This window comes from Urocitellus parryii, chromosome 7 (assembly GCF_045843805.1).
Source record: "Urocitellus parryii isolate mUroPar1 chromosome 7, mUroPar1.hap1, whole genome shotgun sequence".
NCBI lineage: Eukaryota > Metazoa > Chordata > Mammalia > Rodentia > Sciuridae > Urocitellus > Urocitellus parryii.
The window spans coordinates 139,110,079-139,127,496 of NC_135537.1; the positions used below are offsets into that span (position 1 = coordinate 139,110,079).

Below are 17,418 nucleotides of genomic sequence, written 5' to 3' on the forward strand. Positions count from 1 at the left end.
CTTAAAACACCCAGCCACCTTTTCGGCATTTACCTAGAAGAAGTGTGCCAGAGAATAACCATCCCACTTTCTCATTTTTCCAACTGCTATGCTAAATATAAATCTGACTTTCTTTTTCCCTCTCTGTGGTGCTTGTACTTTAAAAAAAATCTTTATATTTGCTTTACACATTTTTTTTGTTTGGATGGCTTTGAATTAGGTGAGTTTAAAAAGTCAATATGGTCAAAATATGGCATATACATGTAATGAAATATTACTTGGCCTTAAGGAAGAAATTTTTGACACATGTAGAAGAACTGGGAAGAAATTAAAACCAGCCAGACAGAAAAAGACAAATACTGTATGATTCCACCTGTATGAAATACTTAAAGTAGTCAATTTATAGAGACAGAAAGTAGGATGTGACTCCAGGGCTGGAGACAGGAGAGAATGGGGACTAGATAGTGAATGGGTACAGAGATTCAGTTGGGAAAGAGGAAAAAGGTCCAGAGGTGATGGTGGAGATCGATGCACAGAAATGTATATAAACTTCTAGACACTAAGCAGATACTTAAAAATGGTTAACATGAGTTGGGCAGGTGACACATGACTGTAATCCCAGTGACTCAGGACGCTGAGGCAGGAGGATCAATTTAGAGAGGCCCTAAGCCACTGAATGAGACCCTGTCTTAAAAATAAAAAATAAAAATAAAAAAAGGCTGGGGAATAGCTTGGTGGTAAATTTTTTAATTCTTCTTCTTTTTTTAAAGTTGGACACAATATCTTTATTTTACTTTTATGTGGTGCTGAGGATCGAACCCAGGACCTCACATGTGCTAGGTGAGCACTTTACCACTGAGCCACAATCCCAGCCCCAAATGGTAAATTTTATGTTACATATCACAAATTTTAAAAAGTCAATATGGTATCTAAAGATAATACAAAGGAAAAGAAAATAACTTTATAGACACAAAGTATACTGCTCAGAGTATTTTAGACTACACAATATGATAGATCTAGAAGGGGATTTTGAGAGCACCTGGTTCAGTGTTCTTATTTAAACAGGAAGAAACAGAGCTCAGAGCAGGAAAGCAACTGTTTGAGACCACAGGGACCTTTAACAAGAGAGAGAGGACTGGACCCCCTGTCTTTTTCCCCCTATATCATACTTGGTGCTTTCTCTATCCTAGCTCAGGCATTCCATTTCTGCTGTGTGTTCAGTTATAGATGGCCACGGTCGTAAAACTAATTAATGACCCTGCAAATCCCACAAGATTCTCTGAAAATTACAAACTAGAAAGAGGCATTATAAATACCAGTATGGTTCAATTCCATGTGCCCTTTCAATTTTGCTCAAGAGAACTCTGGGGCCCAAAAATAAATAATTCACTTTATGTAGTACTCAGGACATGAATAAAAAACAAAAAACATTTCCTTCTCCATTTTTGGTATTAATAATGAAGGATAACCTAAATTTAGGAGCTAGTACCTTTGTGGCAAAGCAGACACAGCTGAGATTAGGCTAAATCTTAGCTTTGAATCTTACAGCTTTTGTTAAAGCTTGGATTTCAGCCACTCCACGACTTGAGGCAGAAACTGTTTCGGTCCATGAACATCTCTTTGTTCACTTCTAGATTCCTATGATCCTGCTGCCCCCGAGTGAACCAGGCTCCACCAACATGACAGCTTGGCCTTTAAAGCCCGATACTCAGGGCAGGCATATACCCAGTAATATCTGAACTTCACATGGGAATCCTTCAAGGGCTACACTGCTCTTGTAGTCTCTCAGGCTAGACCTGTGAAGATTCTACTTTGTATTTGCCTGGGGTCTGCTGAAGTAAAACTCTAGTTTTAGCAGATGGTTTTCTCATCCATATCTCAGAGCAGAAAGAAGTAAACACTGGCCAAAATGATACTTTTCTGTAGACACTAGCTTTGGATCTGAGCTGATTATTCTAATGTTCTTTTAAAGAAGAGAAAGTCTAAGAAAAATTGATACAATATTGAATTTGTGTGATAATGTGAAAATATCATGGTTATGAGATATTAACCCAGCTGCAAGGCCTGAGCAAAGCTATAAACTCAGAACACCTTTCCTCTGATCAGTTCTGTGTCTAGAGGCTTCACCAAGTCTGTAGACAGAAACACAGTCACCCAGAACTCTATAGCTTCTCCCAGACACACAGATCTTAATCACTCTGTATCCTTTCTGATCACATACAATGACAAGGTGAAGAGAATGAATTGCTGGTAAACACATGCTAATGAAACTGCAGACATGATAGTATAGTGACCTTGACATATCATACATTTGAATATTGTACTGTCATGTGTAACTAATTAAAACAAATAAAAAAAAATAATATAGTTTAAATCAAGAAATTAAAACAAAAATTTAAAAAATGACTTAAGTATAAAAAAAAAGAAGAAGAAACTGTAGACAGCATGTCAGGGCATCATCCCGCTGCTTGCTGCTTCCGACAGAGAGAATGAGCTCTATGCTTAAGACATGCAGGGGTCAAGAATTTCAGAGTGCTGAACTGCTGCAGTCAGGCCCAGTCAGTGTCTGAATCTGCACAACCTCCCAGGAAGCTTTCTGAGACAACACTTTTGACTCTGGCTAAAGCTGGTCAGACAGAGTGCCTGTGGCAAGCAATGAATATTTCTACATAGGCTGCATGTGGAAGAGTTATTAGGGAAGATGGGCAATAAAAACAGAGACAAGGTCATGTCCCTGGTCTGAGGAAGCTTAACCTCACTAAGAGCTGGCATTTAGTGTGGCCTGACCATGTGCCAGAACTGGTCCCAAGCACGCCATGTGCATCGTTTGTTGGTGAATCCTCATAACAGGTGGCACTGGTTACATCTATTTTATAGTTGAGGAAAGTGAAGTGATGCCAGGTTAAATATCTGCCTAAGGACTAATGGTTGCTGTGTTGCAGAAACAAGTTTCAGCTTCTGACCTTTGGGATTCTAGCACTACCAACGTGAATGCTCATACCATATTGCCACTTTATAACCTGGACTGATGCTAGCTCACTCTGCACTTATCTGATTCAAGAGATCTTGTCATACACAGATCTTACACCTGGCTTTGAATCTCATGAGAGAACACAATGCCCAATGGCACATGTTAATCTGCCCTCTAACTGAGAGGCATGACTAGGACCAACACAGCAGTGAGCTGTGAGAGATGGATCCTCTGCCACTCTTGATGAATTTGGTGGAAGGACAGGGTTTACAAAAGTATCTCGAATTATACAATCTTCTTACATGTTTTCTTAAGAGTTTACAGATAAAATGTCTAGAGAGGATTTATTTTATTGAATATGTGAATCATTTTTGATTAGTACATGCATACTTTGCATTTAAGTGGTATTTTGAAAGAATTAGGGGTAGAAGCTAGGCACAGTGGAACACACCCATAATCGACTCAGGAGTCTGAAGCAGGAGGATCTCAAGTTCGAGGTCAGCCTCAGTAATTTAGCAAGATCCCATTTTGAAATAAAAAATAAAAAGAGCTAGGCATGTAGCTCAGGCGTAAAGCACCTCTGAGTCTGATCTTCAGTACCAAAAAACAAAACAAAACAAAACAAAACAAAACAAAACCCAAAAACAAAGTAGGGATTGAATACGAATATTATTGTTTTTCTTTTCATTTCTTTTTGTAGTGTTGGAGATTAAACCCAGGAATGCTTTACCACCCTTTGTGGTGCTGGGGAGGAGCCTATGGCCACACATATGCCTCTATGATTGAACCATATCCCTAGCCCATCCCCAGCTCTTTCTGATTTTTTGGTTTTTCTTTTAAAAGCAGCTTAAACTGCTTATTGAACTCAAATTGCCTATTTCAGATGGTCTGACTAGGTAGCAGCTGAAAAGAGGTAGCTGTGCTGTAGCACATAAGCCAATCCATCAGTGCCAAGGGGACAAACTAAGAGGAGCCTTAGTTTGTATAAAATTCAAGCAAGCAGGGGGAAGCTAATCATGAAGTTTCTTAGGGGAGGTGATCTGAGTTGCTCAGTATCAAACAGATAAGCCTCTCTCTCATAAGGGTCTTAGTCCAGTCACTGTGGGTTCAAACCAATCAGAAGCTTTGCTGCTCCCTCTGCTTGAAGTGTTTTCTCAAGCATCAGTCCTTGGAGAAACCTTCTCTGACTATTTAATCTAGAGCCATGACCCTTTCACACTCCAAAAACACTTTCAGTCATTTTATTTCTCCAGAGTAGATCTGTCCTAAGATATGTGCTGGATCCATGACAAAAGCTCTAAGAAACAGTCCAATATAAAGTTCACCTCACCTGTTCTGCTCCCACCATGCTAATTGGCTTGCACTTGAAGAGGTGGGTGATGAATTTAGGAATGAAGGAGCTGTGGAAGAAAAAAAGAAGTGATAAATTAGGCATATGCTCTCTCCAGTAAAGAAATGCAGAAACTTTCTTCAAAGTTTACCCTTCCATAAGAAAACTGAGAATCAAGGTAGATACTATTGCTACCTATCAGCATCCCCTGCCTTCCTTTTATTTCTCACCTAGACCCTGGTTTTATTTAGGGTCTAGAAAAACTTGATCTTAAACTATATTGGTGATTTTTGTGTGTATGTGAGTGGTGCTGGGGATACTAAGCTATACCCCACAAATCCTCCTATGGAGGATTCTAATTAGCCTCAGCCAGTCAGAGCATGGCATTCTCTTGGTGATTGCTGTGTGTCCTGGGAGGAGGAAGGACCTTACTGCAAGGTGGAGGGGCACTGTTGCATTTGGATGTGATGTCTATAGCTTCCAGTCTACCACCATTCTGAAGATGATGCCAGATCCAAAGATAGCAGAAATAAACCACCTCTCAGATCTGTCCTACCTCAGGGACTTGTAGTTAGATGAAATAAAAAACTCACCTACCATTTAAACCAGTTTGAATTAGGGCTTCTGTAACTAGTAGGTATAAACACCCTAACAGATTTAAGAGTGGAACATATGTGAGGGCTAGAATGTAACTCACTGGTAAAGTGCTTGCCAGCATGTGCAAGGACCTGGGTTCCACCCCCAGCAAAAAACACACACACACACACACACACACACACACACACACACACACACACAAAACAAACAAAAACAAAAAAACAAAAATCCACCAATGTAGTTTTCCCAGAATCCCATCCCAGGCCAGGTATACCTAATAGATTTAAGAGTAGAATATACATGCCTATAATCAAGACAAGATCCAAAGTGAGGTGACCAGGAAGTGTCATAGGACTCTGGACCACAAAAGGAAGGCTGGAAATAAAGCAGGATTTGTAGGTAAAGATAAAGGCTGGCTAGTACCTATCTCCTCATTCTTCCAAAGCTGCTCCCAGGCCTGTGCCCTCCTTTGTCTTCAGTCTCTCTGCATCTTTTCCTTACACTGTACTCACTCTAACAGCTAATGACTTCCTGGACATCTTAATTCGATGACTAGCCTCCTCCAGACTAGCCTCACACTGGCCTCTAGGCTCAGTGACTGCATTGAGTTGGTGACTCCACCTGGTTGCCAAGTCAGGAACTGAGAGTTCCCCAAACTATTTCCCACCTCAACCCCAACATCCAATCAGTTACCAATTCTTCCCCTGAACTCCCAGATTCACCCCTGCTGATCTCCTTCCCAACTGTCCTGTCATCTGAGCAACGGAGCTCTTCCTTCCATCCTTCCTTCCTTCTTTCATTCCTTCTTTTTCTTTCTTTTTTGGTGCTGGGGATTGAACCCAGGGGAACTTTACCTCTGAGTTATGTCCCCAGACTTTATTATTATTATTATTATTATATTTTTTATTTTGAGACAGAGTCTCACTAAGTTGCTGAGGCTGGCCTCAAACTTGCCACCTTCCTACCTCAACCTCCTGAGTCCCGAGCTCTTCCAATTATTTCCCACCTGGTCTCCCTGACTTCATCCTCATCTTTTTAAGTCACCTGCTACCAAAACTCTTACAATGGCTGCAAACAAGACATTCCTTGATTCAGGTTTTTTTTTTTTTTTTTTTTTTTTTTTTTGAGACAGGGTCTTTCCATGTTGCCTAGGCCAGACTCCAATTCCTGGGCTTAACTGATCCTCTTGCCTCAATGCCTTGAGTAGCTGGGACTACAGGCACTACCACAGTGCCTGGTCACAACCTTAATTCTGGATTTTCTGTCCCCAGCCACATCATGCTGAACCCTGGCACCTCATGCTTCAACCTGGTTGAACTATTTGTAGATCTTACAATTCCTGGGGCCGCTAATACCTTTGTGCCTTTGCTTACACTGTCCCCTCTGCCTGGAATGCTCTTTGTGAACCTTGAGGTCAGCACTCACACAACCCTCTGACCTTGCTCAAGGATGTCTCTTCTATGGAGCCTTTTCTCAGTCACCTCCACCATATTCTCAGAGTCCTCAGGCCTCTAATATCTCACCTACTTTATTACACTTATTTGTTTATATGTCTATTCCCTTGACTGTTAAGGCAAGTGGAGGCAGGGGTAGTATCTGTTAAGTCAGATCACTTAACCCAGTATCTAGGACAAAGGAAATGCTCAAGTAAATGCACACTGAATAAATAATAAATGTTTTAATAACGGTAGCAGTGACTTTTTTTTTTTTTTTAGGTGTAAATGGACACAACTCAAGGCCTTTATTTTTATGAGGTGCTGAGGATCGAACCCGGGTCCTGGCTGCGCTAGGCAAGCGCTTTACCGCTGAGCCACAATCCCAGCCCAGCAGCGACCACTTTTTGAATGTCAGTTCGGTACCAGCACTTTGCCAGGAAGTTTACTGGGGACTATTCGGGAGGGACTGGAAGTCTTATAAACTAGAGTCAAACAAGTTAATGTGAGGTTGAATTCATGACTGATCAAAACTGTTCCCAACCACTATTAAAAGATTTGTCTTCACAAGAATGGGAAGTTATACTCCTGTATGTATAATATGTCAAAATACATTCTATTGTCATGTTTAACTAAAAAGAACAAGTAAAAAATTTTTAAAAAGGGATTTGTCTTTTTATCTATGAGGAGAATCAGCTTAGGAGGAGGAAAGTCACCTGTGATTCAAACTGTGGTTTCAACCAGGGAGTGACTATGATGTCTAAACAGGAATGACTGTCCCTATAGATACCAAATGGAGACAAAGGATCTATTGATGGTTTTGCGTTGGTGGGTAGCAAAGGGAGTTAGGGGAAAGAAATTTGAAGTCCAGGGGTCAGACCTGGGGAAAGGCCAAACAGGTCAGGATGGGTATGAACAGGAACTATTTAGAAGGAATTGGAAGTGCTGTAAACCAGAGCCAAACAAGCAACATGAGGTTGAATTTATGACTAATCACAACCGTATATACAGTGTATAACTTGTTACTTCCCACTAGAGTAAGTTGTGGCTGTGTCCTTGAACTGGCTCTATGCACTAGTCTACAGGGCTTGGACTGGAGAAACAGAGACTCAACACATGTCTTTGGGGAAGAGGTCCCAGCAACGTGATGGGTAATTGTATTTGTATTGTTCTCATCTAGGTCCCAACTGGTGGTTCAGGACTCCAAGTTTAACTGCTTCTCCATGCCATACAGATGATGGTGGCTATTGCCTTTGGCTGGGGAAAGGTCCCTCCACAATCCTAAAACTGAGGTTTCTACAGTAAGGTTAGGGTTTACCAGAATGGAAGGTACCATGGATTAAAACAGAAATATAGCCTAGATCACAGGCTGAGCTTTTCCAGATGTGTGAGATGGGCATCCTATTCCCGGTTCACTCAATATGAGCTTAGTAATAACACTAAAGGGCTCTGAGGGCTTTGAGAGAATGTGAGGCCTCTGCTTGGGCTAGCTAAGCAACTGACTCCTTATTTATCTAATGTAAGCTCAATCAGACCTCTGGGTGACCATGAAGGAGATTTCTAGTTGCAGTAAATTTTTACAGAGAAACTTCTACCAGTACTTATGGGGAGTGTCACAATGTGATAAATCAGCAATACTTTTAATGCACATTAATGAGCATCCAGAGAGTGAAGGGAACGTCAACTCCTAGTCCACCTGTCATACTGCAAACATTAATGCTTCCCTGGAGAGTCCACTCGATCCTTTCTTGACAAGGTAGAAATTAAAGTTAACTCTACAAGCCACTCCATTATTGTTGCTCCTTAGGGATTTATTTGTGTCAGAGAGGGAAAGCCTTAATTGAATACACACTGGGAGAGATCTGGGGAAGACATAAACTTGGAGTCCTGAACCACCAGTTGGGACCTAGATGAGAACAATCCAAATACAGTAGCTTGGACAGGGCTGACCTTTCTGAAGCCCTTCCCTGAGAAGTTTGCCAGAATGTTTGTTTGATATTTGGTCAGAGGAGACACTGGCCCTGTGCACTGCCTGGTCTCACAGGAGACAGTGCTACAGCCAGATGTTGATTGGCAAAGGACCAAACTATTTTCTTGCTTCAAAACTCAAGCCAGAAATGGCCACACACAGGGATGTGACAGGAACACACGTAGCTTACTGTTCATTCCATCTACCTTGGCTAAGGAGTTCCCTGACTTGCTCTTCCCAATTTCTAGTACCTTCCTTAGACACAAGGACATCCAAAAGTGGATAAGTCTTAGTAGCTACAGTAATAAATACTATGGGGGAGAAGAAAGAGAAGGCTCAAAAGAAACAGAACAGGTAGTTCCTACCCTTAAAAAATTTATATGAGACAAAAAGCACATGTGATCACTTGGGCAAGGGGTGGTTATGTCCACACAGTTCAAAATAACAGGGTCTCCCAACTCATTTTTGTTTGCCTTGATGTGGCTGATGATTGTATTACTGCTACTGTATATATAAACTTAAGTAGCAGACTTGGTTTTATTATTATGATCCCTGTGGATACAGATTAATATCAATTTGCCTGCAGGTACCAGAATGAATCACAGTTGGATGGTAGGGACACCAGGATTGTGAGCATGTTGGGTGGTTTGTATGGCACTAAAAGAACCCCATTGAGTATCATACTATAGCAGTGGGTACACATCATTAGATATCTGTCCAGACCCATAGACAGTACAAACACCAAGAATGAACCCAAGGAAACCATATATTTTGGGTGATAATGCATCAGTATAGGTTCATCAACCCCAGCAAATGTATCCCTCTGAGGGGATGTTGATATTGGAGGACAGTATGCGTGTGGGCCAAGGGGTACATGGGAAATCTGCTCAATTGTGCTATGAACCTAAAACTGCTCTGAAATGTAAAGTCTATTTAAAATTTTTAAAATTTTATTTAAAAAATAAAAAAAAAACAAAGCAAAACAATAAGAACAACTCAGTGATGAGAATGCTCCAGGACTTACTTTGCAAATTTGATGCAGAATTGAGTGAAGTATTTCCGTGTGGAAGCCAGGTTGTCACGGATGATGGGGACATTCTGCTTAATGTGAAGAATGACAGAAGTGACATAGGGGCTCTGGTCACCAACATGTTCCACATTCTGCCACTGCATCTGAAATAGAGACAGGACAAGACCAGGCTTTAGACCCTTCAGAGAGGAAAAAAAAAAAAAAAAAGAGTGTTACCTGTTAATAGGAAAAGGAAGAGACAGAGTGGAAATTCGGTCTTTATTATCACAGGAATTGGCCCCCTTTGTCTTGGGGAATTTTTTTCTCAGTCTATAATGTAGAGACTAATCATGAGTAAAGACAAGCAGGTCCACCTTATCCTTGATAGGGAAATGGGACTCAGGCACTTTTCTTCTAGTGGTCCCCAGCATGCTTCAAATAGCCTTCCTTTCCCATCTAAATTGCTTTCTCGTAAGAGGAACCTCATTAGGAGAGCCGATTGGACTGGAACAGGGACACAGTAACCTGTTCTCTGTCAACTGTTCCACCAATCAGAACTGTGGGAAAAAAGGGGAGAGACATCTACTTCCAAGTAGATGTGGCATGAGGTATCATAGGTGGCAGTGCTAATGCAGTCAAATCTGAAAGAGGATTAACTTATACCTTTCCCATGAGTAAATTGGGAGGAGTTTGGGATTCTTTAAAGTTGCTACAACATGTGATATTTACTTCAAAATAACCTGGGGTTGCTCTCTCTTTGCTTCCTGGCCACAATGAGGTGAGCAGCTTTGCTCCACCAGCTGCTTGTACCATGATGTTGTGCCTCACACAGGCCCAGAAACAATGGAGCTGGTCAATCATGAACTGAAACCAGGAGCCAAAATAAATCTTCCCTCCTTTAAGTTGATTTTCTCAGGTATTCTGATACAGCAATGAAAAGCTGACTATGACAGTGCTTCACCTCTGATTATATTTCTTCAGGTTATTGTGTCCCTATTCCAGTCCAATCTGCAGACTCAGGCCACATCCTCTGGCTCTGGAACCACCTGTACCATTTTAGGCTTCCCAGACCCTCTGCAACCTAACATCAGTGTGTCTTTTGTTGCAAAGGCCACCTAACAATGGTTCATTAGTCAAGGTATTCAGCAGACATTCCACATTCACTATGGTTGTGTCATCCGATTGTCAAGCACTGGAGGAGTCGCCTCCAAAATCAGCTCAACCTCCCTCACCTCCTCAGGGTGAGACAAGTCTAGTAACTGAATGTGACTGCCTTCCAAAAAAGTTAATTTCCTCTTAACCATATCTTTGGTAATAGGAAGAAAGGGATGGTGTATGCTATATGCTTATTTTAAAAATTTAGGAATTTTTTTACTGTGTGTGTGTGGGGGGCTGGGATGGTATGGATTTAAACCAGGGACACTTTGCCACTGAGTTACATCCTCAGCCCTTTTTCTTTTTTATTTTGAGAGAGGGTCTTATTAAGTTGCCAAATTAGTAAAATTTATGATTTTAATTTATGATTGAATTTATGATTCTCCTGCTTCAGTCTCCCAGGTTGCTGGGATCACAGGTATATGTCACCATGTCCTGATAAAATTTAGAAATTTTGCCTGACATTTCTTGACATAATGCTTCTTTTTCTCCCTCCAATGGCTGCCCCACCCACCTGACCCTTGGGTGCAGCCCAGTCAAAAGACTGGCCTAGGGGACTCAAACTCAGTTCTGGTTGTTGTTGAACTAACATGGTCCTAGATCACAAAGATAAAAAACACTTGATTGAGGACTCTGTTCTCTGGCTCCTCCACCACATGCCATGGCTAGCTGAATAATGGCCCTTAAAGATATCCATGTCCTAAAAACTAAATAAAAATAAAACACACAAAGCAATCTGGGGCCAGGGGAGGGGGCTGCAGGTGCAGATGAAACATGATTAGTGAAGCTGGGTGACAGGTACACAGGGTTCACTATATTTGTTTTCTTTACTTTTGAATACATCTGAAATTTTCCACAATAAAAACATTTTAAAGGTGTGCATACAGAATCTTACATTCCTAAAGCCTTTGGGATTATGATGGGATTTCAATAAAGGGAAAGAGGATCTCTGGCAAACACTAAAGGCAGATCAGAGGATAAGTCAGTGATATGCGGAACAAGGAAGGAAAGAGCCTCGGGGACTATGTGGTTGATAGGTTTTGGGGAGATGAGTATCATGAGAGAGATAGTCTTTGGCCATGAACAAAAATGAGCTCAAGTTCTGACACCCTAAGGAGAATTAGGAGACATGTCTGGAAAACAGAAGCACCACTGCAGGGTCTCTTTCCCCTTGGGACACACAGGGGGGGGTGGGGAATAGGGTATCATTGGTTCCCGGCCTGCCCCAGCTGGCAGGGACCGGGCACTGGGATCCTGACAAGAGCAGGAACGTGCTGGAGAAGTACTGCTGAGTCAGCCTCTCAGTGGAGCTGGACTGTCTGTTAAAAAAGATCCCAAACCAAAAACAAACCATAGACTGTTCACAGGAGGAGGCCAGTAGTTCTGAGCCTTGATGTCTCTGGCAAGAAAACACTATTTTTATAGAGCTCTTGGGGAAAGGAAAAATTCAATACCGAGAGAACTTGTTTAAAAGAATCCTATTGTATGTGGATGATTCCCCAGCCCTGGGAAGCTCAAAGGACTCTGTTCTGTCCTAATGTTTCTTCAGGTCAGCAGTTACTGAGATTCTAAGACCTTTGGATATGTGTAAGCACAGAACCATAGAAAAGAAGGAAAGGAGCTCCATCTTCATTTCACAGAGGAGAAAACAAGACCCAGGGCTGGGGTGTAGCTTAGTGGTGAGGCCCTGGGTTCAATCCCCAAAACCTTTGTGGAAGTAGGGCAAGGAAAAAAAAAGCCCAGAGACACCAAGAGCCTATGCAGGCTTCACAGCCAGCTCCAGACAGGAAAAGGAAATTCTCTCTTTTTGTTTTCTTTTAAGTCAGGTCTTGTTATGTTGCCTAGGCTAACCTTGGACTTCTTGGAACAAGTGATTTTCCTGTCTCAGCCTCCTAAGTAGCTGGGAATAAAAGTGTCTGCCACCATACCCTGCAGGAAAAAGAAGAATTTTTACTGGGGGAAAAATAGAAATAAACAATGGAAAAGCAGTAGAAAGCTCTAATATGAACTGCCTTTATATTTGACTGCTCTAGTTATGTTTTCCTCATTATCTTTTACCTTGAGAGGTTCTTTTTCCTTTTGATATTAAAGATTTGATCCTTCTAAACAATGAGCATCCTAGGTGACTGTCAATGAGCTCATAGGGTGAGGCCAGGACAGGTGCTATTAAGTCTATACTTCATGTTCTTTTCCCAAGCTTTGCAGCAAGACTTGGAGTAGAATGCACTGGGTAAACACAGAACTGAACAGGGCTTGATGTCCCCAGTCAACATGAAGCTCTTCCACAGAAATGACTACTGCATTCCATGTTGGCACCACTGCATATTTTTATCTCAAAATAGCTTATAAATAATTATCTAAACATTACAGTTTTCCACTCATAGAAGAAGACCATAAAAGGAGGTGGAGACATACTCTGTTGTTGGCTACAAAGCAGCTCTGAAGCAGGACAAAGCATGGGATGTGGGATTTCTTCATGTTCCCACTGGTTAGTTTGCCTGTACCCCATTTAATTCCTCTTGATAACCACTGGTGAAGACAGTACGTGGCCACATTTGGAATATATGTGAAGATATCTGGCTCCATTGGTCAAGTTAAAAAAAGTATTAGGGGCTGGGATTGTGGCTCAGCGGTACAGCACTTGCCTTGCACGTGTGCAGCCCTGAATTCGATCCTCAGCACCACATAAAAATGAATGAATAAAATGAAGGTATTGTGTCCAACTACAACTAAAAAATAAATATATTTTTAAAAAAGTATTAGCAAAAGTCAAGTGGATTCATGATTTTAAGTTTTATTTATTTATTTTTATGTGGTGCTAATGATTGAACCTAGTGCCTGATATGTGCCAGGCAAGTGCTCTACCACTGAGCCACAACTCTAGCCCCTCATGATTTTAAATTTAAGCTAGGTTAGTGAAGTAAGAAAATGATTTAATGTGCTAACAAACAATAAAAGTTGATATTACCTTTATTTTTAGAAATGTGCAAAATACAGTTAGTAGTGATTCTGTCCAGCCATTACTTCAAAGGTTGATGTTTGCCCTCAGTCATCCCAGATGACTTAAGGGTTGAGTTCTAACTCAAATCGACAAAGAAACCCATGTTATGATCTACCACCAAGACATCTACCATGCATATGTCTTGCCAGGCAATGTATATACATCAGTTCATTTACCATTCACACATGGTCTCGCTCAGTTCTCACAATAATCTCATAGATGAGGAAATGAAAAAAAAAAAAACTCAAAGAGATTAAGTAACTTCATCAAAGTCATGTAGCTAGTAAAAGAGTTGAAACAACCAGGTCTGTCTAAAGCCCAAGCACTATGTTAGGATTCTTTCTAGACAATTGTCAAAACAAAAGCATTTAACTGGGACTTAGTTCAGGGTAAGCTCTGTTTCTCAAGGAGAAGCTAAAGAAATATACAGATATCAAGCAAAGATCTCATCCAAAAGATCTATTAGCAAAAGTCAAGTGGATTCATGATTTTAAATTTTATTTATTTATTTTGCAGCTTGCGTTGGAGAACAAACATCATGAAAAGCTACAAGAATAATTAAGATTTCGGACATTTAAAAGTTACCCCTCTACAATTTAAAAATTTTCCATTTGTGCTTTTTGTTTAGAGGGTGGTGGTGGGAAGGAATGGGGTTGAATACCACATTGTGTTCAACTGGTACTATAAAAACAATCAGAAACAGTTTATAAAAAAGTAGTACTAAAGATGCAAGGAAACCAAGATAGTATCAGTGGAAGCTTTCAGAACCCCATATTTAACCACAGGGAGGGAAGTGGAGCCCAGAGCATCTCCAGGGATCTATTTCTGCTGCCTTTAGTGTGTGGTCCATGCTGACACTTCCCAGGGAAGCCTGGGAGATAATCACTATTCCCCAGAGAGCCCACTGCAGCAGAGAACTCTGATTAATCCATGGATCAGACAACACAACTAGCTTACTATGGATCTTGTTTTTTTTTTTTCTATTGCTATATAAAGCTTGTAAAGAGATTTCCTGAGAAATGAATTTCCTTCAAATGAAAATTTAAATTCCCACCTATTAATTTTGATCACTGAATTAGAGAGATACAGAGCACAGTCTCAAGACATTTGGACTTGGGAACATTTCAGGCAACTGGGGTCTAGTGCTGTGGTTTAGGCTGCTGAGTGAGCTGTGGGTCCCAAGCCAGGGACTTTACTCAGGCACACGTGCACACACACTCTCTTTAACTCTTGTTTGGACTACTTTTACTCTGACAGTAAACATTTGTGATAGTTATAGGTACCTTCTGCATACACAGCACTGGACCAAGCACTGTGTGGGAAACAAAGAAGAGAAGGAATATTTATGACCACCAACTATGTACCAGACACAGAGGCTGACATTTTCACATGAACTTACTACTTACAATGATGCAGTGAAGGGGGTATTTTTACTCCTGCTGTACAGACGGTAAAACAGAATGGCAGACTTCGGGGACTTGTCTAATGAGGCAAGTTAGTAAGACTGAGGTCAGGATACTGGTTTGTTGAACCCCAAAGTCCATGTTCTTTCCATTTTATGTTATTACTCTTCAAAAGAACAGCTACCACCCTACATGAACCTGACATTAGCTGGGGGAACTGGGACAAGCAAAATCTGCATGCAGAATGAGGGTGAGGAACAATAGTGTAGGATTACAGGTGAGAATAATGGTGATGATGATCATGTAGAGGAGGAAGAAGGAATGATTTGTTTCCCCTCTTTGCTCAGGGATACATGTTCCCTAACTCCCAGGGGGAAAAATTAAGATGATCCCGAAGAGAAATTGAAGTAACCAAGGGTGTAAGAAGATATATATGTGTTTTGTCTGTATATATTTCTATCCACTGCTGGGCCAATGGGAAGGTGATTTCATACAACCTTTCTTAAAACAATTTGAAAATTTCTATAAAAAAATCTTAGCATTCATCACATAAGCTTTGATTTCTGCAATTCCCTCTAGGGCAATGGATTTGAAGTTAATAGTTATGAATATTCAGAAAAGAAAATTACATATGCACGAGACTGCTCACCATCAGACTATAAATGTGAAAACCTGGAAATAAATAGCCATGAAGAGCAAATAGATTAAACACATTTTTGTTTTTATTTTTTTGCATAATGGGCCTCAGGGGATGGAACTCAGTGACTCATGCTTGCTAGTGGCCCCAGATCAAACACATTTTAAGGGAAACAGCAGTATTTGGGATGAAGAAATGCAGACTTGACTATGTGTATGACACTTCTAAGTGTGTGACATGAGCAAGTTACCTAATCTCTCTAAGTCTTAGCTTTCTCATCTATAAAATTGCAATGATGATAATATTAAAATATAATCCATAGAATGCTGTTAATACAGTGCCTCATACATATTAATTCCATGATAAATGTTAGCTATTGTTATGATTTTCACAGTAAATATTTTGTACTATGGAATACTATGCAACCACTGAAAATATAACTCTGGATTAAATGATATAGAGAGCTATTAAAACCATTAGCAGAGAAAAACAGGTATAAAACAATGAAAATAATGAACTTTTTTTTAAGAGAGAATTAACATTTATTTTTCAGTTTTCGGCGGACACAACATCTTTGTTTGTATGTGGTGCTACAAAGGATCGAACCTGGGCCGCACACATGCTAGGTGAGTGTGCTACCGCTTGAGCCACATCCCCAGCCCATATGAGCTTATTATTTTTAAATGTGTCTGCATAAAACAAAAGACTGAAAAATATATCTGTCAATTGGAATTACAGGAGGTTTAAATATTCTTCTTTTTCAAAATACCTGCGCTTTCTAGAATGAAGGTGATCTGCTTTTATCACAGTGAAAATATTTTTTATGAAATAAGAAAGATGTATCCTGATTACATGGAAAGTGAACGTAAAGACTCCTTATCCATGGTGTTCTGTGGGCCTTCTGAAATAGACCTGCATTTTAATGACAGAAAATGAGAACAGATTTGAGGACTGTTCTAGTTATTTCAAAATGTCTGTGGGGGATAGTAACACAGCTCCCTAAATTAGTACATGTTCACAATCCTGAAACCTAATAGAAATTACATGCCAGACTGTAAGGAAATTTAATTTATTCTGTTTCTTTCTGTTGTTATTGTTGTTTTCTAAAATTACAATTAATGAGAAAAAGCTAAGTGGGTTTGATTTTGGACAGAGATTTAGATTCTTTCAACCTAGTAAGAAGCCCTCATAAAAACGACACAGTAAGGAGAGGACCATGGGAACAATGGTCCCTTTTAAGGAGGTCATAGATTAAAAAAAAAAAAAAATCCTACTTTTTAAGGCTATATCTGGATATATTAACTCCTAAGAATTTGCAGAATTTATGTCTAAGGAACAAAACTCTTTATATTTCCAACACAACACTCCAAACAATTCTTTCTCAAGAATCAGGACACTTGGCTTTATTTCTGGCTTCACTACTATATTTGGCATAATATAAGAAAGAGACAGAGAGAAAGAAGAAAGAAACAGACAAATGTATCAGAAGGACAGTTCATTAATTTTCAGAGGCAATACACAAAGCCGGCAGGAATACTTGCATTGGTTACTCAACACATTTTCTCCCCCATAGGAAAGTCATGTATACAAGAAAAAAACATATCCATGGGATATCAAGAAAAGCTGAAGACTGATACCTAACACGATCACTGTGAACACCTAGAGAGCTCAAAATCAAGGATGCATGAATTCTCATGTGAAGCTAGCAGCACTAGGCCCAGGCTGTCTTACCATTCTTCTACTTTAGGCAAGTTATGAAAGCTGATTTTGTGAAGGTTGCCACATTTGCCAGAAGGACTTGTTCTCTCTCTGTATGCGAGGCATGGGACAGACAGGAGTCTGAATGGACAGACATGAGATTGAATCCTGGATTTGCTAGCTAAGAAATCTTGGATAAATGACTTAACTTCTCTGTGTTTCAGTGCACTCTGTGA

General features: G+C 40.3%; 1 protein-coding gene across 3 annotated transcripts in view; it reads right to left on the reverse strand.

Moving 5' to 3' along the window:
* Vps53 (VPS53 subunit of GARP complex) overlaps positions 1-17,418 on the reverse strand; it is a 141,889-nt gene that overhangs the window by 11,798 nt on the left and 112,673 nt on the right. For all 3 annotated transcript variants that reach the window (XM_026388792.2, XM_026388793.2, XM_026388794.2), the window contains 2 exons: positions 9,304-9,452; positions 4,281-4,350 (listed from right to left, as the gene is read on the reverse strand). In XM_026388792.2, coding sequence (XP_026244577.2) covers positions 4,281-4,350; positions 9,304-9,452 — 219 coding nt within the window. The remainder of the gene's footprint in view (positions 1-4,280; positions 4,351-9,303; positions 9,453-17,418) is intronic.